General features: G+C 42.4%; 1 protein-coding gene across 2 annotated transcripts; it reads right to left on the bottom strand.

Annotated features, from left to right (window-relative positions):
* Positions 1-4,861: 4,861 nt before the first annotated feature.
* On the bottom strand, positions 4,862-19,085 carry MYLIP (myosin regulatory light chain interacting protein). Of its 2 annotated transcripts, XM_084306979.1 has the most exons (7): positions 18,881-19,085; positions 17,892-18,082; positions 9,563-9,748; positions 8,929-9,126; positions 8,470-8,634; positions 6,552-6,972; positions 4,862-6,204 (listed from the first exon to the last, which is right to left on the bottom strand). In XM_084306979.1, the coding sequence occupies exons 1-7, from the start codon at positions 18,965-18,967 to the stop codon at positions 6,115-6,117; spliced, it is 1,338 nt and encodes a 445-aa protein (XP_084163105.1). In that variant the 5' UTR covers positions 18,968-19,085; the 3' UTR covers positions 4,862-6,114. The 2 variants fall into 2 exon arrangements, with proteins under 2 accessions (XP_084163105.1, XP_084163106.1); XM_084306980.1 differs by lacking the exon at positions 8,470-8,634.
* Positions 19,086-21,448: the final 2,363 nt, after the last annotated feature.

The following is a 21,448-nucleotide window of genomic DNA, read 5'->3' as shown; positions in this document are numbered from 1 at the left end:
TCACTTGGGCATTTGGGAACCTACTGCCCAAGATTATGGCCTATTGGGAAACAACAATCCATTGTGGCAATACTCCTGTGTCTCTGTGCGTTTCCCTCGAAGGGTTTTTCCACACATATCATTCCTCCAAGAATGTGCTTACAATTATTCTTAAGAGTAGAAACTGAGCAATTTTATTTTATTTTATTTTATTTTATTTTATTTTATTTTATTTTATTTTATTTTATTTTATTTTATTTTATTTATTTTGGGGGGGAGGGGAGGGGGGCGGCATTAGAGATTACTTGGTCCTCTTCTACTTATCACAGTAGAGGGACAGTTTACCCAGGGAATACAAGAGCTGTGGTCATTTACTTCAGCCCCAGGAGAGGTTCAAATGCACATTTCCCCCAGGGTAGGAGAAGCCCTGACGATAAGGTGGTGAGGCACTGCCTCCAGTGTACTGAACACAAAGACCCTGCAGCTGCCTCATGCCAGGGCATGTGCTGTCCACGTGCCCGAGCGCTGAGCGCCTTGCCCAGGTAGGCAGGGTGTTCTCAGGACACTTCAGTGTTGTTCCACTTTGTAGATCTTGGAAAGGCTGAGGTGGAAGTCAGCTGCTCAAACCACAGCAGAGCTGAAGGTGTTTAAAAAAAAATAAAAATGTGGGTCAGGCAGGGGCATAGGCAAACAGTTTTAAGGTCAAACACAAACAGCGGGTGTGTCGGTGTATCTTGAGGGCTTGCTTGCTGCTGGGCATGTGTTTTCTGCATTGCCACTTTGGAACTTGGGCTTCTGAAGCAAGAGGTGGGTCAGCTTTGGAGTGGGAGTCCGATTTTTGGCCATGTCTCTGTGCCTGGATTACCTCAGTCATCGATACTGCTTGAATGAGAGTCCTCTATTGACTATTTATAGTTCTAAACAAGGAAAACAAATACTGTCTCTTCAGATGAGCTGCCAATGTCTCTGTAATTCCCACAGTTGCAGTGCTATGATTGGAATTTGGTGCCAGATGCATGGATTCCTCTGACAAACAGCTTTCTGGCAGGAAAGAGGAAGATCTGGCTCTGGCAAGCCTGTTTATGCAAAATGCTGCCACGCTGCTGTCTATCATTACCTGCATTGATTTGCTTTGAAGAAGCAGAGAAGCTAGACACCAACTACTGGATAAAAATAGAGATGTTGAACACCTTTAAACATAAGAACATGCAGTTAATCCCATTCTAACCATGAAGTGACCCTGAAAGGGAAGATATAAATGAACATTTTTGTCTAGGCACGCCAATGGTGAGAGGAAAGCTCAGTTCTACTGATTTTTTTCTTGCTGCCACAGGTGGAAATGTGGTGGACGGTGCCCTTTGTGCTCCTGCTGAGGCACAGAAAGAGATTTGTGTGTCTGTGTGACCACTGAACGGTCCTGGCCAAAGAAAGTCAGATTCTTTCCCGGAGTGGAGTTCATAAGGACAGCTGCTGGCAGAAGGCTGGCTGACTTCAGAGCCTCGTGACGGAAATCAAAAATCACTGGTGAGAGAGCAGAAAAGTCCTGCAGAGTAAGGAAGGGTCAGCGAAGAGTGGAGATGTTAAATCAGGTCACTCAGGAGAGGGTCAAACTGAAGGCAGGGAAAGACATCAGCAGATGGATTGCCCTCCCACTCATGTCTTGCCCTCCCCCAGGCCCCAGGCAGCTGGAAAACATTCTGCATTTTACTTGGCAAGAAATCAGCAAGTGACCTGTGGTTAAGATCTGGGAAAGCCTGTATGGTTTGTTTGCCTGACCTTTTCCTCTCAGGAGCTTGGTGTATGCCTGAGTGCTATGAAAGCTAACCACTGGCCAGCCCCCAAAAGCACCCTTTACAGGAAACAAAAGGACACTGGAACCATGGTCGCTTTTACCACCCGCTGCTGTTGAACCAACTGTTGAGCAAAGGGGCTCCAGCTGGCTGTTTACACCTTGAAGTTGTTTGATGTTACGAGGTCCTTGCAGACTGGGAGGTTTGGCTGCGGCCTGGCAGGGCCATAAAATGGCAATGGGATACCAGGAAGTGCCGGTGTGCTTCGTGGAGGAGACAGAAAGATAGATTCCCACCAAATGCAAGGTAGTGCAGCAGATGGGGATGTTTGGGCAACTGCTCTTTTCCCATGTCTGTCCAGACATGGCGAGCCCATCTCTGCCCTCGTGGTGGGTGCTGGTGGCTGTAGGCACCTCACCTGCCTCAGCACGTCTGTTCTCCTGCCTGGCCCTGTCCTGCCTTCCCAGACTGCTGCCCACCCATCCCCACTTGCCCTACTCTGAATTCCTGGGGCAGCCCTGAGCCCCCCAGACTCTGCAGCCAGCCATCATCCATCTAGACACAGGCATCCTGCAGCAATGCCTGAAGCTGTGCTTAGGCCTCACTGTGGAATATCTTCTTTTTCTTCACTTTTTCTCCCCCTTTCCCCTTTAAACCTATTTGTCAATTCCTACAAAGACTTACACTTCCTGCTTTCGGTTGTAACAGGCTCCCAACAGCTGAACCCACGGGCACAAAGGTGACATAGGTATTTACTCCAGCATGCTTTCTGTGAAAACCGAGGGAAATTCAAGAAGGATCTTTGACCAGGCATTACTGAGGCTGAGACTTGTCAATTCATAATTTTAACACTCTGCAGAAAGTTTTTTGTTCGAAACCATATAGAGGAAATCTGAGCTGCAATTTTCCCCCATCTTTGATCAATGTGCCAGCATGCTGCTGTGAAGTGAAACAGCGTGGGCTGGCAGATGAGAATTTTCCCCAGGGGCATTCCGTTGGGAGCACAACAGCGCTGACTTAACAAGGAAATAAATCTTAAAATATATGAATGTTGCTGTGTACATGCTTTTGTGGCACTTAGGGAAAAGAAGTCAAAATAATTTAAAAATACAGAAGCCTTTATTCTACAGTTCTTTGGCTTTTTAACACTTCTGTGTATACTGAATTTAGCATCTACATGTTAGAAGACAGAGCTGTGTTTTCATGACAGTCGCGTCTTGAAACATCTCCGCATCCTGCCTTTGTAGTCCCTGGTGGGTTGAGCTTTCCCTTGAGCAGGGAGGATGGAAGCCAGGCAGATACCAGCAGAGGGCTGGGAGTTTCCAGCCCTAGCAGCATAGGTGTAGTTATGGCTAAACCCCTAACTTCTTTATTAACAACATTCAAGTGTAACTGCATTTTTGTAAAAACATCTCTCCTGCGGTTGAAACTTGTAACTCCCTCCCTGCACAGCTGCTTTTGGCTGCTGTCCTGCTGCCAGGAGGTCCAAGACTGACAGGGCTCCAGGCGTCACCCAGAAAGTCATCAAATCTCTGAAGGTGACACTGTTCCCCCCCTGCCTTGGTTACTTTCAGCACAAACTTGAGGCTGTAGCTTTTTAAAATGACATTATACGCATGTGATGAGATCATAGAAGCCACCTGCTGACTTTGGAAATGAAGAGCCGAATTTTCTGTGAGGTAACTTTCTTGCCTCACAGCTTTGGGTAGCAAGATCAGTGTAGGGTGTAGGAGCTGACTTCATCAGGAGTGCCTGATACACACAAGTACGCTAACTTAAGTTGGGAGCAGCACCAGATGAAGCTTTGTAATCAATCCTGCAGCTCCTAGAAGCATCAAGGACAGAAACTCCAGCTATTCCTATGAACTATTGTGTTGTTCCCCCCACACACACCATCCATTGCCAGACAGACAAAGCTTCTTAGGAGAAACAATAGGACTTTGGCAAGCAACACCCAACTCTTTCTGAAGTCCAGCTACATGGCATGAAGAGTTCAGAATTTCCTGTAGTTCCATTTTTACACTCTTTTTTACACTCTTCACAGCTCATGGGGATCAGCCATAACCCTTTCAAGAGAGGGTGTACTGGAACTGCAAACATTAAGCAGTACATACCCCAGCAGTATTGGGAAGTCAAGCAATAGTTTTCTAACATAGCCTGATCAACATTTTAGGTAACACTTTTGCAGAAAGTTATCTGTGAACACCAATTTGCTCTTACATTGTTTTGACAATGTTTAAGATTCCTATTGAATCTTACATAGGGCAAGTGAAACATCCAGAACAGATTACCTAGTACTCAATTCCCAGAAAATGTAGCTATATTTTGTTAAAACCACCTACCGGAATTCTGAACCCACCCTCCCCCGTTACAAAGAGCTGTTATCCTCCACTTGCGCTCCACACTTTCATTCACCAACACAGGCCTAGGTTTCCAAGAGCCTCAGATAGAGCCAATACTTGCCAGGCTCCTGTCTGAACCTGCACCTTGGCTTTCACTGAACCCCTGCATAGCTTTTCAAGACAAGGCAAAATATATTTACAAAAAAGTCACAGGCATTGCCTGAATTCTGCCTCTACCTTTTAACCTGTCAAACCCTTCCTTAATTAGGAGTTCTAACTACTGGGATTATTTTTATTAGGGATGTCTAGGTACTTCTAATTATATTGGCTGTGTAATTAGAGTTATGCTTGCCTATTTTAACAGCTTGATTTTGTTGAATGCTTTAAATCAGCTGCCTATATTAACATCTATTTAGATTAATTTACAATCCATTTCAGTCAGCTGCCATAGAATGATGGATTAGGTATTAATGTAATTCTATTAGCACTGAACAAAGTCTTTGGGAAAGGAGGAATATTTGCTTTAGCACCACTGTACACCACTACAATAGTTAGTTCTTTGATACACGTGCCCCTATTCTTTCACTCTCCTTTCCTCCCTCAGAATTCATATACACCCTCCCCCCCCTTAAGAAGATGACCCACAATATTCAGACTATAAGTGTGAATAACCCATATTTTCAGTTCAGTAACACTGCAGAAGTAGTTCAGAAAAATAAGACTCAAAACACAAAGATTTTTAAAGTCCTTTATTAATCTGAATATAAAAAGACAGAAGTTGCCTACGATATAGGACAAAGCTCTTGCTTCATGAGGAAACAAAATTTTCTTTACAAAGTGAAAAAATAAATACCCTCTTAGAGTAAGGTTTATATGCTAATGTGTCATAAAAAAGTAGAGTTTTAATATTTTGACAAAATGTCTGTGCAAAGAAACAGATGCATAAACACACTTACTGCTACATTAAGGCAATATGAAAAGTATAGTCAGAAAGTTTCAGTAAAGTGACAGTGTACTTTTCTAGCTTCAATTAAGCCAGTATTGCACCCAAACATGGTCTCTAGTTCCTCTGTATCCTGGAGATTATGCTAGGAAACTGGAGTCCAAAATGCCCACGTAAGGGGATGGAGATTAAAAACATTTTAGCAGGAAATATCCTAACCAATGAAGACATTAACTGAAGAAAGCATTTAAAGTTATGCACAACCCTTCTTTTAGGAAATAATGGTATAAGACTAACAGCTTGATACCAGCCTCCAAAAATAAAGCCAACTTAAAGGGCAGCTGACTACAGCACCCAAGACTACCAACCAACCAAGTTGGATATGGGAAACCTTACCCACTGAGAGCTGTGAATGAAGTCCTGCAGCAGTGCTTCCAGAGGACATCATTACCAACCAGAAGACTTTCCTGACCCACCTGTAGCACTATAAAACTAAAATTGTTCTACCCTTCCAAAGCTATATGAACAGAATTGCTTTCTATTTAAGAAAATTGAATGCAGCTGCTTGATGAAGCCTTGTATAGTTTAAGAACCTTTTTTTTTTTTAAAGAGAAGTTCTCCCTTTTGAGCAGTTTACTAAAAGCATAAACGAGCCATACTAAACTGATATTTGTAAAAGCTAGTTTTACTATTAAAATAAATGGAATGACTGTACTAAAAAGAATTTAAAGAGTAAAATAAAAGGCTGCATTGCTCTTGCTGGGTATATCAATGTGTATACCATATTTCTCCAGGGCTCCCTAGCTTTTTGGCAACACTGCCATGCTACAAACATATACGTCATTTTCCTGTTTTAGTAACATGATTCAGTTAACAGTTCTGCTCCAGAAAGATGTCCCAAACCATCATGGGCATGCTGAGCAAAGATATGTTCAACAATTCAGTATTTTTGCTTTTGATCGTGGATTGGTGCCAGAGTGGTTGCCTTCTTCACAATCAATGGTTGCGATTCATAGTAGTGCAGTTTAAGTACATGATCGGTTTAAGTCATACATGCAGATCAGATCACAGTCAGATTGAGAAGACTGGTGTGGGTTGGCAAGTACACATGCTGGACATGCTCTACACGAGACCTGCAAACAGGGCATGACTGGAAAGGAAAAATATTAGGAAGTTAGTTTACTTTGTATGTTGAGTGTATATACTTACTGGAGACAGTTTTCTACAATACAGAGCACTTAATTTTTTTTCAAGTCTTCATACTTAAAACAGTCTATTGCAGGACCCAGCTAATGCTTACTCTCACCACGGGAGAGTTTGCACAGCTAAGACTTATCTTTCAAAATCATCTGAACAGAACATCCTTTGGAACTAGTTTACTGAAAACAGTTCTAAAAAAGTCAGTTTTGCTAAAATCACTTTACACATTAATCTAATACTCATGTATACAAAAAACCCAAGCTTCTACACTACTTGCTAACTTAATGGAATTATTACCTGTAATTGGGCAGCACAGGTCTTACAGCATACTGTGTGGCCACAGGGACAGAATGTTGAATTGATTTCTTCTTCACAACACACCATACAAAGCATGGACTCCTTTAGCTTTCGCAGCTTCTCTTGCAGAGCTTTTGTTTGTTGGCAGCTAAGGCCCTCGCAGTTGTCACAGTTCATGCTACTTTCTGAAGACTTAAGGGGGGAACTTGGTGGGGTTTGATCACTTCTCGAAACAAGATCCACAATGCCAGCATTATAAAGAGCTCGTCTTGCATGATCATAAACTTCTTTTGATGTTCTTTTAATGTCAAAGACGTATTTTTTCCCAAGATTAATATTTTCATTCAGGAAAAGAGATGCTAGGTGGCCCTTTAGGTCTCGACTATACTGCATCATGACAGCACTTGTGACAGTGTCACACCTATAGAACAGCAAGGCAAAACAAAATTGGGTTAGTTAATACTAATAAGCCTCCCTCTACAATTAATTGCTCTCAAAGTTGAAATAACAGCATTGAAATCAAAGCAAAAGACAGCCAGAGATGATATTTCTACATCTTCAAAAAATGTGAAGTATCTAGTAAAATAGCCTACAGAAAGGATTTAAGGCACATTAGCAGTGAACCCTTGCTCAATCTACAGTTCTGCTTAGCAACATCTCTTTACATGGCAATGCCAAGATGCTACATTAAATAGTTCTAATAGCCTTTGGCATAACAACCCTTTCTCTAGATAGGCTCTTTGTTTTAGTGAAGAATTGGTTAATGGCATTACTTGACACTAAACACTTGATATACTAGCATTGTTAAATCAAGCCATTTTGATTTGCCACATAGTGCTCCAGCTAGCCTAACCATGCTTGCCACGGATCTCCATGCTGTAGCTAAACCTGCAGAAGTCTATTACAGCATTATCACCCCTCTAGACAACACAGAACAAGGACCACAGCCTCACAGGGCTTGAGTCCAAAACCTAAGTTCACAACCAAATCCTATTGCCTAGCTACAATTCTGTTTAAAGTCAAACTGCAAAGGACAGCAGAAGTGACAATCAAATATGAAGACCAAGCAGTTAAGACTGACTACAAAGTTAATTATTTAATGCTTTGATTGCCTGGAGAGAAGTATGAAGAGTGTAAGGAGTGCAGGAGCTGATAGTCATGGAGGATAACAAGTCATGCTTAACATCAGACTCACAAAATAAGCAGTGGTTAGCTGCTGATTAGCTACAGTGATTAGAAAGGCAACTAACTGATGTTAATTGCTCTAACTGTATTACAGTGATCTGATTTGAGGAACTGGATGGGGCTTTGCCTAGCTTATGTATCTTTCTCTGCTCAAGCCCAATTCTTCTAAGTAATTGAGATTGATGTGGTAGTTAAGTTAGGGAACACCACTACTATCTTTGATGGTCAGTTCTACCTGTGTTGGATCTCACAGTAGGAGTGAGGAGTGGTTTCAGCAAAAGTCAGCCATCAGCAGATAATTACAGCAGCCTTGCCTCAAAGAACAGAAGGATAAAGACAACTGATAGCTCCTGGCATGAAACAAAATCCTAAGCATGTGAGCAAGGAAAAGAATTGTAGGAAGATGACTTCTGGCAACAGGAGGAGCCAAATAAAGACAAAAGTATACATGCATATGGGCTACACCTACATATTTTGAAAAAACAGGCCTTCTACCTTCTACTCCTTTGCTCTCATCCTGACTCATACACAGGGACAAGCACATGTATTATGAATTAAAGAAAACAGCAAGGTTTTATTCTGAAGTGCTATTATTTGGAGTAGTATACTGAAAAAAACTCTTGCTTACTTTTCTTAAACTCCCATCCCACAAAATGAAAAGCAGCAAAAGCCTGTTCAGCTTCTGTTCAGGCTTGAAGAGAAGATCAAAGCTGACTCTAGCAGCAGTACTAACCTGTAAAATGCATGCGTCTCTGTAATTGCTCTGTAGAGTCCACTTGCTGCCCTTGTACTGATCATCTTAAACAGGAGAACAACACTATTACCAGACTCCTTGGTAACAGTCAGGTATACGTTCTTCCCAGACTGCGTTGCCATTTGAACAACAGGATAAGCAATCCTAAGAATTAATACAAAAACACGTTTAGCTTTTAAAGGGCATTTCCCACAACTTGCTATGGTACCTTCTGGTACTATGACCTTTGACTTGCCCATAATGCTGGATTGAAAGTGCTGCCACAGAAGTATGTAAAACCCAAGAGCCTTAAGACCAGTTGTCTTATAAGTAGGTAGTGCCCTCAGACCCTACATTGCAATAGGTCCTTTATGGAATTCACAGAACATTTGTCTACATAGAAGTGAGGCATGCCCAGTAGTTCTGGAACATGGAAAAATGATTCCAGAAAACATGTACCTGTTGATAGGACTGAAGTCATCTTTGCAGATGGATATGCCTTCAGGTCCAACACCAATAAGGAGCTTTTGCCCTTCGCTGTCTCTAACCGAATGCCACTCTACTCCATAGTTCTCCAGTGTTGTTGCAATCTGTAGAATCTGATATTCAGCAGAAGCTTGACTGAGACCTTCCAGCTGCTTATGCTTTGCAATAATGCTGTTGATAAAAAAAAAAGATTAAGGATGGGTGAAGTAACTCCAGGATATGCCATTACTGTTAGCAGCTTCGTATAACATGTTTTTTATATGACCTGGTTAAACAGGTAGGTTGTTCTTGTGGGTCCACGATGACTGGAAATTTACAGCCAGATAAGACAAGCCAGAAGCATTTAAGAGAACTAAAAACATTGAGAATATTCAGGATGTAATACTATACTTTACTTAGAAGTAAGAGCTAGATGTAATCAAGGCTTTCTAACTAGCCTTCCCCCCCACTCTAAAGTATTTATGTGGATTACCAAAAGGTTCACAGCAAAAATGCAGAGAACTGCATTTTAACACCACAAGCTATGCCCTAGCCTGCTGATGCAATAGCGTAACAAAGTCTTACACTTTTGGCCCCCATATGATTTGATTCAATTCATTCTTTTTACCTTTCTAGAATGGTAGTGGTGAGCTCTTTTGCACACAACTCTTCGTAATTGTACTTGGCAGTATTCTGATTATAGTCTCCAAACTTCATCTGTGCCAACAATGCACTAAGTTCAATTGCATGCTCTGAAGAACACTGGAGATTACCAGCCAGAAGATCCTCCTTTATATGCAAGAAAAACATGTGCCTGCAATGGAATCAGAAATGTTTGTTATACAAGATGTTAAAACATGAAGGTAGGTAAGAGGTAACACAGCAAGTATGTTTGGTAATCATTAATATGGTAATCAAGAATTTGCAGTGAATGTACCAAATGGTCTGGGCACAGGGGGGAGAAGGGACACCTATCTCATTATTCACTTAAAGATAAGGATAGAACTGAAGACCATGCCTAGAAGCACAATTAAAAGAAATAAGCACTTCAGTATCAGTTTGAATAAAAGCTGCTTTAGCTCTAAGGCTATTTGCTAACTTCAATTCATTCCATATAATAACCATAAAAAAAAAATATCTGGAATAGTTACCTAAGTTTAATTTTCTTTGGTTCCTATTTACAAATCACTTCCACAAAGGAATTTGTGAACAGAAGCACAAAACATATTACCATGCAGCCAGAAAAAAAAAAAAGCATGCTTTCTCTATACAGATCAAATGGCTGTGGCACCAGTCAAAGCGGAGACAGCACTTTTCCAAGTAACACGATTAAAAAAAAGTAACTTGAAGTAGTTAAAAGTGTATTTCATCATGAAATGAAGTATAAAGGGTCATTCTGTATGCACATTTGTCATTTATGCTTGGGGACTGAGGCAGGTTTGACAGCTAACTAGAAAATTCAAAGCTGTTCTTAATTATCTAATAGGTAGGACAAATCAAATTTTCCACTAACTCTAATAGCAGCCTGTTAACTCCCCCTATAGCTTACCTTAGCTTCCTTATCTTCTGTCAGGGAAGATAACATACCTTTCTGTCTACTTGTTCTTAAGATTCAGAGTGTTTAAGGAAGTCAGAGGTAGAAATAACTATGTTATCACTGAAAAAGCTTTCAATAAGTCTAGTACCCACAGGGATATCAGTTTCCATAGTGATAGGACATTTACATTTCACTTCCTTAAAAAAATAAATTACATTTAATTTTAGAAAAAAACTACGTTGAATCACTCAGTGAAGTTCACGATGCTGGTTAGCAATTCACTTTGCTTGGATATCTTATGTAAGTCCTTTTGTAACTCTACAATTTCATTGTACAAGCAAATAGTGCTACCTTGCCAGCACTACAGTCAGTTATATAACTTCTAAAATTTGGATTCATTTTTAGTTCTATGATAGTAAATGCTGCAGCTCAGAAAATACAAATAATGCTCCCCCCAGAAGACAGCTCATACGCAGGATTTCGGAAAGGAAAATACTGTCATCTCCTAAGCTGCCCCACCATACTTTTCACAGCAACGAGCCACAGCTCCAGCACCTCCCTTGGCAAGCAGCATGAAGCATGCTTACGGCATCACTGCAGTTGCCACTTAAGTGCTCAAACTGCATCACTTAGCTGTCTAGACATGGGTCTCCACTTCAGCAGTTTAATGGGGGCCTGGGGGAAGCTAACATTCCCCCCTCCGTGCAGGATGTAGATTTAAGAGGTGAGGGAACAAGAACTTCAGACAGTACAGCTGTCTCCCCTGTGAGCATGCTACTCCTTGTTTGGGCTCCTCTTGGAGCCGGTCCCAAACTCCTGCTCCAATCCCCCTCTCCCACCCCACTAATTTGGAGTTCTTTTGGCTAAGGCCACACAAAGGCATAGCTGGAGCTTTTATAGTGGAGAGGTTGTACACATTTGTGGGCTCAATTCATAAAGCCAGTCAAATTATTTGATTGATTACTGAAAAGCTATGCCTAAAAACAAACAGTAGGCATCTCCTTAATTCCAATCACCATTTCATAAAATACAGCTTTTCCATGCACTTCTGATCCTGTCAGTATGAAAACGAGTTCTCTCGTCATTACAACTACATGCTGATTAAACCTATGGTATTTTAAAGAAGAAAATGACTATTTTGTTCTCATTTGCTGGCATGTTCAGCTGCCACAACTAAATGCTCGCATCTTTGGTTTGCTTACTTTATGCTTATGACAGCACTGACTACACAAGGAAAAGTCACTATTGTCTTGCTGGGAGGACTGTATGAACATCAAGGGGGAGCTGAATAAACAAAGGATTACTCCTGCAGATACAGATGAAATTACAGTGGAAGCAGAACTTGTCACATTCACTGAAGTGCTTGTACCGGCAGAGGTAGACAACCAAGTTTAAAGTGCAACAAAAAAAGTGATGCACCAACTAATGTGCAGTGACCTAGGTGCTCATACAGCATAAGAGAAGACATCTCAGACTAAGCTACTGTACATTTTTAGGGGACAAAAGGGAAAGAGGCATGGCATGCATAAGGGACAGTTACTGCAAGCTAACTGAAGTGATGCAAGAGCTTACTGTAGCCAGGATAAATGTCAGAAGACAAAGCCACCCACGTTTCAGGGTCCATCTCAAGGGATTTGACTCCACCCAAAAACAAACCATGGCTGGTTCCTGCCCAATGCTAAGCCACACACAAACAGCACAGAAACTAACTAAACAAAGAGCCTGCCAGTGAACCTTGTTTTTGAATGACAGTGCATAAACCTCCAAACTGACCTGCTGCAGCACTTGCTCTGAACTAAAGTTCAGGTAGCAAATTCGTTGTGTTGTTTCTAACAGATCTGAAATGTTAGAGGAAGGAATTGCATCGAGAAAATGAAAGATTGTCAAAGAATGAAGGCTGCAAACATTTTATACACATGAAAAAATTATTCTGATTAGTACTGTCTGCCCATCTGGCCTTTTTATGGGTCTGTTTCTCCAAAAATACATTAATATCCACTGTAAAATCATCTCCCTTCAAGGTTAAACACAACACCAGTTAGATTCTGATTATAAAACGATTTTCCTTTTTACACAAAATGAAAGCCTTTGTCTTTAAACTGAAAGCCAGAAGAATGCACTTTTGTTGCTGAATACTGTCGAGCAAAACAAAAACATAAGGAGCCCCGAGGCAGTTAATCATGTAATTCTGCTAAGTATAACTGTAAAAAAGATCTGCTCCAATCTACTGCAGAAAAGATGGCCATATTACAGACACTATTACTTACCACAAAGTAGTTAAGTTTTCATAAGTTAAATGCTGACCTAAATTGAGATTTCACTGGTTCACCTCACTGCATCTCTAAATATGAAAAAACCCTAGGCTTTCCCCACCACTAAAAATATTCAGGCAGTTGAAGAACAAACAACTTTCCATTGCCCTGACAAAGTCACATGTGCCCTGAATTCTATACAGGGCAGCACCAGTACAAAAGTCAGTGTAACTTAGAGCATTAGTACCCCCAGCAAACCTCACACTACCTAGATATTCCTGCATTCAATTATGGAGTATTCCCTTTGAATTTGGTATCTGAAAATAGCACAAAGAAATACTGATTAGGGGACCAAGCTTTGTGTTCATCGAAGTTGTGCTTCATTAGTCACTGCCCAGAGAGAACTTCCTCCTTTTCAAAGGAAGAAAAAGCAGCTCTAGACTTGAAACAGTTAAGTATTTTCCTTAAGCACTAGTTATACTGGTAGTTACACCACTTAAAAATGAATCCATTGCCAATTCAGTTGGATGAAAACTAAAGACTCTGCGAAAGTGCTATTAAAAAAATATATACAACACAGAAGTTATTTGTTTCATAAAAACTCATTAAAGACAACTATATACACTAGGATTCAAAGTTCTGCACTGAAAACTTTGTTCCTACTACAGTTTAAAAAATAATCAAGGGAAAACAGTGCAAATAGAAAAATCTATGTTCAGAGTTATGTCCTAAACTTCTCTGCCAGAAGGGAAAGTGGCAAAACCCAGTCTGTTACCAATAAGAAGTGTTTGTATGACTAATACTTCCTGACCTAGAAATATAGCCAGGAGACCCCTTCCTCTTGCCAGATTCCTGCCGAGAACCTTCGAACACGTCCCAAGGAACTGCCTGTCCTACCTGGGGTATGACAGTCCTCACCACAGGGAAAGAATCTTTCCTCTTACTGTGAGGTAATTTGCAACTGCATAGTCAAAAGGAATCAAAAAAGCATAATTGTTATCCCTAAAATATATATTGATAGTAAAGATCACAGCAATAAAATATTCTATTATTAGTGGCAGATATAAGCCATTAGATATGAAAAATAAGCTCTGCAAAGTCACAATTGCATTCATCAGTATGTTTACTCTTATCTGCTTTCAGCAGAGTGGGTCAGAGGTTACTAACTGCAACTCAACTCCAGTTCAGACAAACAGATCCATTAAACTCACCCTGTTTATTACAGCAGGTTTTTATTGCACGGTAACAAATACCTTGACACTGCTGCACTGGCTAGCCAGTACTGGAGGATAATAGCATTTTTTTTTTTTTTTTTATTATTTTCTAACTACTAACCACTCAACTCTTACAAGTCAACTCCTAATTTTAACTAGTTCATCATTACCAATAAGAAACCACAACTGAAATCACTGCAAAAGCATTTTACAAACAATTCAAATACTTGAAAAGTAGCACACAACCTTTAACAGCTTCCAGTGACGGTTACTGATCTCAAAGTTGGCAAAGTGCTGCTCTGCATGCTTTGTGAGATCGTGTGGCCTGCTGGAAGCTGACATGTTGCTTTAAATCGCCATGGCTTACATAAGAACACTTGGCTTTGTCACATTACACCAGACAGCAGCTTTGCTCTTTCCAAGTACACACAGGGACGCCTTACACTGCTCAAGCAGCCTTTACATCAACACTCACTCTCCTTGGGCTCTGACTTCCCCACACTGGCCCTCAGCAAACCACTGCTTCCCCTGGGGTGACCACAGCCACACTCCACTGCTGTGGCTCCAGGCAGACAATGCTCCAGGTGATCCCACACGTGCCCCAAGCAGGAGGCTCCTGGACAGCCACAAAGCTGCATCCCAGCTCTCTGCTTGAGTTACAGAAACCAGGTGGCAACTTTGAGTCACTGCTGAAAACATTGCTTTTTCAGCCATCTGTTGCATGACCTACCACAAGAGACACTGAAAACCAGCATGACATACGGCAGAGCTTGTGGTCTCGATTTGGACTGGCACCTATAGCTTTAAGCAAAGAGGGAGATAGCCTTTAGCAAGCCAACGTGATTCTCCATTCAAAAACCATGCAGCTATTCAAACTGCTCTTAACAAGCACGCTGTTCACATTTCAGGCTTGTTTAAAGCTCCAGTTGACAGCAGCGTATTAAATTTGAATAGCATTCTTGCACTGAGGCACTTTCATTCCACTGAAAACAATTCTAAACTACAATATCCTGTGGTGAAATTCAGTACCAGGCAGTCAAATAAAAAATTAGAAATCAAGAACCAAAGAACAATAGAAATAAAGCTTAACCCTGCGTAAAAGGAAAGTATAGTGAGAAGGTTCCCCCTCCCCACACCCGATGCTCCCATTCACAAAGCACTTAGCGAAGGTGGCTTGTTGCCATAGTGGTCAAAGATGCAATTATAACCTTGCATTCGGTGGTAAGAAGCCTTCCTTGCATAAGATATTAAAAATGCATGAGGCTGCAATCTTCTGCTGGATTGCACACTGATTAAAGATAACAGAAGCACGGGCTGATGATGTTCAGTAGCCAGATCAGCTTTTTACACTGCATGTAGAAACCTGAGTGTTAAAATGCTCCAGAAACATGCAGCCAAGCTCTAAGTGCAAGACAAGGATCTCTTTAATGAAGCAGCAGAACTGGTGTTGACGAAGCTTCTGAAGTATATGGAAAAAAACAAAGAACAACTCAGTCACAGCATTCACTATTAGTCATAGCAAAGCATTATCAGCCAAATGATTTCAGAATTACTTGCAACTCCCCAGACTTCAAACACAGTCTCCACGCACATCTCATAAGGAAGATCGGGTTCAGAAGCTAAATGTAAGAGACACGGAGACTTCCTCAGCTTTCTTCACACAAGGACTAGAGCATAACATTCAACATTAGAAATGCCCTCTCTTATTTATCAGCTGGGAACATCACTGTGCTAAAGGAAACCAGAACAGCCACCACTATTTCTTTGTCAGCCAGTAAACTGCCTTTGCAAGTAGAGGTAAGAAATAAGTTGTCAGTTGTAGCTGTACAGCTCATTTTAATCATATTCCATGAGATACCTATTGATTTAAAGTTTGATGACAGGTTTAACAAGTTGGACTTTCCCTTCATCCCACGGAAACTTACATGCAGACTAAAATATGACTGCATGGCTATATACATACCAAACCCTTAAGCACACCCAAGAAAGAAAACAGCAAATTCACTGTAGCTCAATGTCAACACTGCAGAAATATACATTAACCACAGGCACTACAGAACTCTAGGTCTGCTACATGTTGATGAGTGGGTATAGTTTACCTTAGCTCTGTTTTAGTTGTCTATTTCGCAACATGGATTTGCCTTTTAGCAAGGACTCTAAAAACATCCAGGACTGAACAGCTTAGCTGGTGCCTCAGGAGCATTCATATTTGCAAGACAGTGGCAATAAATACTAGTTTCAATGCCTGTTTCTCTCCAACAGTTTAATTTCCAGCACAGCATAATATTCATAGATCTCTTGATGACTGATGCTCAAGTGATTTTAAAGTCTGTTAAAAATATTAATTTTAGACCAGTCTTAACTCACACATAAAACTCACCCCAGCTATAACCTTTTAAAGTCACCTTAATAGTGGAGCATACTCAGGTCTTTGATGTTCACACACACAAGCTCTGTTGCATTCTAGCTACGCAACCTGTCTTTTAGGCCCTTGGGGTATGTTTCACCAGTTCAAGCTCTTAACTTACACAACCTGCCAAGTCTTGCATTGATGGTGTTCAAGGTAGGAAAACACAGGTGTCTGCAAAAGCCTTGTAAAGTGGAACAAACATTCAGCAGCAACAGCAAAAATGCCAATCATTTGTGTTAGGTTTCCTCAGATTCACCCTGATTTGCTCTGAGTGTGGAGATGCATCCAATAGATCCAGGGTAATCTCTGCCACCTCATCAGGTATGATGATTGTGTTGCTTTTGTTCCACATAAAGCTTCATTCTTTGGTTTTATACTTATTAAGAGCATTTAAGAAAACAAGGTTCTTTCAGGAAAAATACCCTGAAAGAACCCAAAAGTATACCATGGATATTAGAATTTTTCCAAAAATAATGTACATCAAAATGTGGATGTTAGAACGTACTTGCTTAACTAAATCTGTTACATAGGACAACTGTGGTCTACTCTGCAGCCTTCTGAAGACTTCAGCCAGATTGTAACCACTGTTCCCCTAAACCTCTCCCAGTATTACTTCAAGAAATATACACATTGTCTTGTTTTAACTCAGTATTTTTCCTGAGATGTACACCAAATCAAACTGTCAGCCTCTGACCAAATGCACTGTAAAAATATTCTGTGCAGAACAAAAATGTCATAAGCATGGTCTTAATTCTGGAAGTACCAAGTCAAGGTGAGCAGTAAAAGTATGCTTTGGCATTCCCTTCCAGACACGACATTTTTCTGTATTTATTTTTGATGTACCACCTAAAACTAACTGGAAAAAATGTGTTGAGACCAGTTTCAAACATACTTGCTCTGTTTTCCTTACAGAGAACCCAATTGCAGTTAATGCAGTTAACGTGGCGATGCAGTAATCGAACTGGTGGAGTGAAAGCAAAACATTTGCTACTCATCTGAGAGGACAAATCTTAAGCCCTGGGAACAGTATAACAATTTAGCTAAAAGGACAGGCCACAGAAGCAGTAGAACAGCTGTTCTTCTGTAGCCTCAAAGGGCCTGTAGCGATCTGAAAGTTGCTGTAATATGATCCCAGACAAGAAGGAATTCAGCAAGTTTTTGCTCTGTGGGAGGAATTGTTTCCTGCCTTTCTGTACCAGTGGTTTTGAACGACCTACAGTAACACCACTGCACAGGGGTTACTATCGGACACGCAAACACCATGTAAGAAACTGGTTACTGGTAGCTTGGCTTTTTCCAGCGCTAGTTCCTCATGGAATTAACTACACATTACTTACTCTTCCCCACGCAATACTTACAATAATATCACTTTTTAAAGAAAAAAAGAATAATACATCTAAACACCGGAATTTTAAAGCTGTGCTGAAAAGTTGAGCAAAGAATACCAGAAGATGGAAGAAATAGAACCTCTGGGCAATCGTTTTCATAGCTTACTGAAATTGAAGACAATAAGTTCGCTTTACTTACAACCATCTTAACCTTACCTCGTCTGCTCTTGTAAGATAAGATGGGGCTCTACAAAGAACTTGACTCTTAATTTTAGTCGATAAGGAGCTAAACCATCCATCTGCTGGGAAATCCTGTTCCTCAAATTCAGCCACAGATTCTCCCCTTTGCTGCCAGTGAACTGCAGTCCAAAATAATCAACTTCTATAATTCCCAGCCTCCTGCAAACCTGAAAGAAAGAGGTCCTTCATAATGAACCAACGACACAACTGGGCAAGAAGTAGTATTTGATTCAATGACTGTTTTGAGGGCTAGTGGTCTGAAACAAAAGATGTGTTGTTTGTAAACACCTTCGTACAGCTGATTCATTGATGATTTTAAATAGGCAGCATACAAAATGGTACACTGACGAACACAAGAGTGTGAAATGGGAACTTCCCCAGTAGTAAACACCAAGATGGACCTCCGCAGCCAAACCCCATCCCCTTCGCTCCTCAAGGCCAGGCGCTTCGGACCAGCCGGGTGCCTGTTTCCAGCAGCACTTCTGAGGCAGGAGGGCGACGAGAAGAAGCAGCGCATCCCACAAGTTTTATTTAGGTGCCACCGACGGGCTTGGCAGCCACGCTCGGCTCCCTCCCGCCCCCATCCCCACAGCAGGCAGGGAAGGGCGGCAGCACCTGGGGGCGACAGGCTGAGCCCCAAGGGGGCCGTGTCAGGATTGGGGCCCCCATGTCCCCTCTCTAGTCCTGTGTGGGAAGAATTTGGGGGGCAGCAAGGAGGCCGAGGCCTCCCTTCCCCAAAATGGAGGGGGGGGGGAGGCAGACGGGCCGCGACCGAGGGATGCTGCAACCCCTGCATCCAACATGGAGGGAAAAAAAAGGGAGAAGGGAGGAAAATAAATAAATAAAGGGGAAGAAGGGGGGGCCCCGCCCGCCATCAACGGGGGTGGGGGGGGGGAGGAGGGAGCGCCCCCCTCAGGCCCCCAACGGTCACCGGCGCCCAACGGCCGCCCCGCAGCGGGCCTCACCTGGTTGAGGCAGTCCTCGCCGTTGGCTTTGGCCTCCACCTCCACCTCCATCACCACGGCGTCTGGCCTGGTCACGTAGCACAGCATGGTCACGGCCGGGGCCGGCTCCGCCAACTAAAAGCGCACTGAGCAGTGTGTATGTGTATATATATTTAAGGAAGGGGCTGCTGCTCCTGCCCGCGCGCACCCCTCCCTTCCCCGTCGCCGCCCGCCCGCCGACTGCTCTCAGCAGCGGCGTCCCGCCCGCTATATAGAAGCCTGCGCCCCCCCCCCCCCCCCCGAAGCCCCGCCCCCTCGGCCAGGCGTCGCGCGCCGCCGCCGCCTGCCAATCAGCGCCGCCCGCCCCGGGAGCGCGCAGGGGAGGGAAGGGAGGGAGGGGAGGGGGCGCGCCTGTGGTGGGGCGCCCCCTGCCGGCCGGCGGCGGGGCTGGGCCGGGTGGGATGACAGGAAAATGAGGGGAAAAATGCCCCTTTTGGGGGCTCTGCTTGTTGATCCATGTCACCTGGAGACTGGGAGCCCGTTCACGAGAGGGTTTCCCCTCAAATTCTCTCCTAGGAGAGGATACAGGAAGAGACAGCCCTTCTCCCAGAGGTCTCACCCCTGTACGCAGCGATATTCCTTCTGTTTTCTCCTTACCTGACGTGACGAAGGTGTTCTCATTCTGTCTGTAAAAGTGCTACCCAGCTTTGAAATCTGCCAAACTCCAAGCCCTAAAAATAGCCCGCAGTAGTAAATTGCACAGCTTGGTTAAAATCCCCTGTAAAACAAGCGTTGCTTTTCAAGGGTGTCATCTGGACGCTGCTGTCACAGAAAGACTTTCCCTTTTGCAGTCTCCCTGTGATATTTTATTCATGCTGTACAGAAGACAGTAAGGGACCGAAGCCTGCATTAGCACACAGGAGACAACTTCGTCGATGAGTGCTCGTTGCATCCCTTTGGGTTCTGCCTGAGAGAAAAATCTGCATCCTCTCACAGCCTCCTGCCCGGTCTCTTTGATGAATCAACAACACCCAGTGAAATACACTGCCAAATGCGTGTTCACCCACTGAGTATGGCAAAAAATACTGCTTATTGACGTGCTGTCTCAGTGCTGTCTGTCACAAAACGCTACCTGCTGCATTCCACAGCAGTACCTCCAGGGTGGATCAGCCTTTTGCTACTCTATCAATTTGCGTGTCAGTAATTCATCTCATTTTCATTCATATTCCTAAAGTTCCTTGTCTAACCCTACTATTTTTCCTTTAAATCCCCATACAAGGTTCATTTTTGGTCACCTCCTACTTCACACAGTACGCATTAGTCGTAGTACATCCTTGCCTGACGTTTGAATGGAAAGCCTGTGAAAATCAAATTGTGTGTAAAGGAACGAAAGTAAGTTCCCGACCTTTGAACTTAGACCCTAATACAGCAATATTTACCCTTGTTTACAATAAAGGCTGATGCCCTTCCTTGTACAGATTTTCTTTCACAAGGTAGTTGCCTCCAAGCTATTGCCTTGATACTCCATCTCGCGAGGAATCCAGCAGTGCAGCTATGACCTTGCTATCCAGACGCTTACACAGGATCTTCTCTAAGATCCTTTCTTGTGTTGCTTGTTGCCCACGGTATTGACTCCTGTCAAATTCACAGTACTTCAATGTACAGAATACTATGCCATGACAAGGTATTTTTAATTCACAGTTTCTACAATAATAAGAGCCAGTATGAGGTTGTTGAGCATTTCGTTTCCCTTTTCTTGCACATTGTATATGCTCTCTTCCTGCTCAGATTTATTGCTGGCTCATTTGCTTTGGCTTAAATAAAAGATATTAAGTAATATATCTTTAAGTAATATATCTTTAATATCTAAAAGATATTAAATAATACATATTGTCAGTCTATTGACAAATTGGTAGGTTGTCCACAGGTAGGTTGCAGAGCCATGAAATGCCCAACACACAAGCCCAGAGGACCACAGGGGTGTGAAGGCCAGTCAGATCCCAAATTAAGGACTCAGGGAAGGGAGACTCTGTCTGGTCCCCTCCTGGGGCCGTCCCAGCATAGCTTTAGACCCCATGTCCGGGTGTGAAACCCATCACCATGAGCCATCAGGAGCAGCTCCCCAGGTCATGTCTGTGATCTGTATGTCCAGCCATGTATATATATGTTTGTATGGGGTATATATATACATGTACTGCATTGTCTGCCATGAATGCATGTTCAGCCTCACTACTGGTTGGACCTAGAGGCATGGAGAGGCAGTAACCTCGCCTCTCTCAGGTTGATGGATTTGGTATGATATATTTTCCTCTAGCCTAAATCCTGAGAGAAAAGCACTGGAAAGCACATACTGCACAGTTATCACTTCAGTCCTGCTTTTCCTTCTTTCTTTCTTTCTTTCTTTCTTTCTTTCTTTCTTTCTTTCTTTCTTTCTTTCTTTCTTTCTTTCTTTCTTTCTTTCTTTCTTTCTTTCTTTCTTTCTTTCTTTCTTTCTTTCTTTCTTTCTTTCTTTCTTTCTTTCTTTCTTTCTTTCTTTCTTTCTTTCTTTCTTTCTTTCTTTCTTTCTTTCTTTCTCTAACTGTCTCTTTG

The sequence above is a fragment of the Netta rufina genome (assembly GCF_964035555.1).
Source record: "Netta rufina genome assembly, chromosome: 2".
NCBI classification, from domain to species: domain Eukaryota; kingdom Metazoa; phylum Chordata; class Aves; order Anseriformes; family Anatidae; genus Netta; species Netta rufina.
The sequence above is the reverse complement of the archived record's forward strand: the minus strand, read 5'-3'. Positions and strand labels throughout refer to the sequence as shown.

Excerpts from the sequence above, each read along its gene's own strand:
- MYLIP (XM_084306979.1), bottom strand. The coding sequence starts at position 18,967 with ATGCTGTGCTACGTGACCAGGCCAGACGCCGTGGTGATGGAGGTGGAG. Across the intron at positions 9,127-9,562 it reads ACCACTACCATTCTAGAAAG|CATTATTGCAAAGCATAAGC; the intron begins GTAAAAAGAATG and ends TTTTATCAACAG. Across the intron at positions 6,205-6,551 it reads CCTGTGCTGCCCAATTACAG|TCATGCCCTGTTTGCAGGTC; the intron begins GTAATAATTCCA and ends TTTCCTTTCCAG.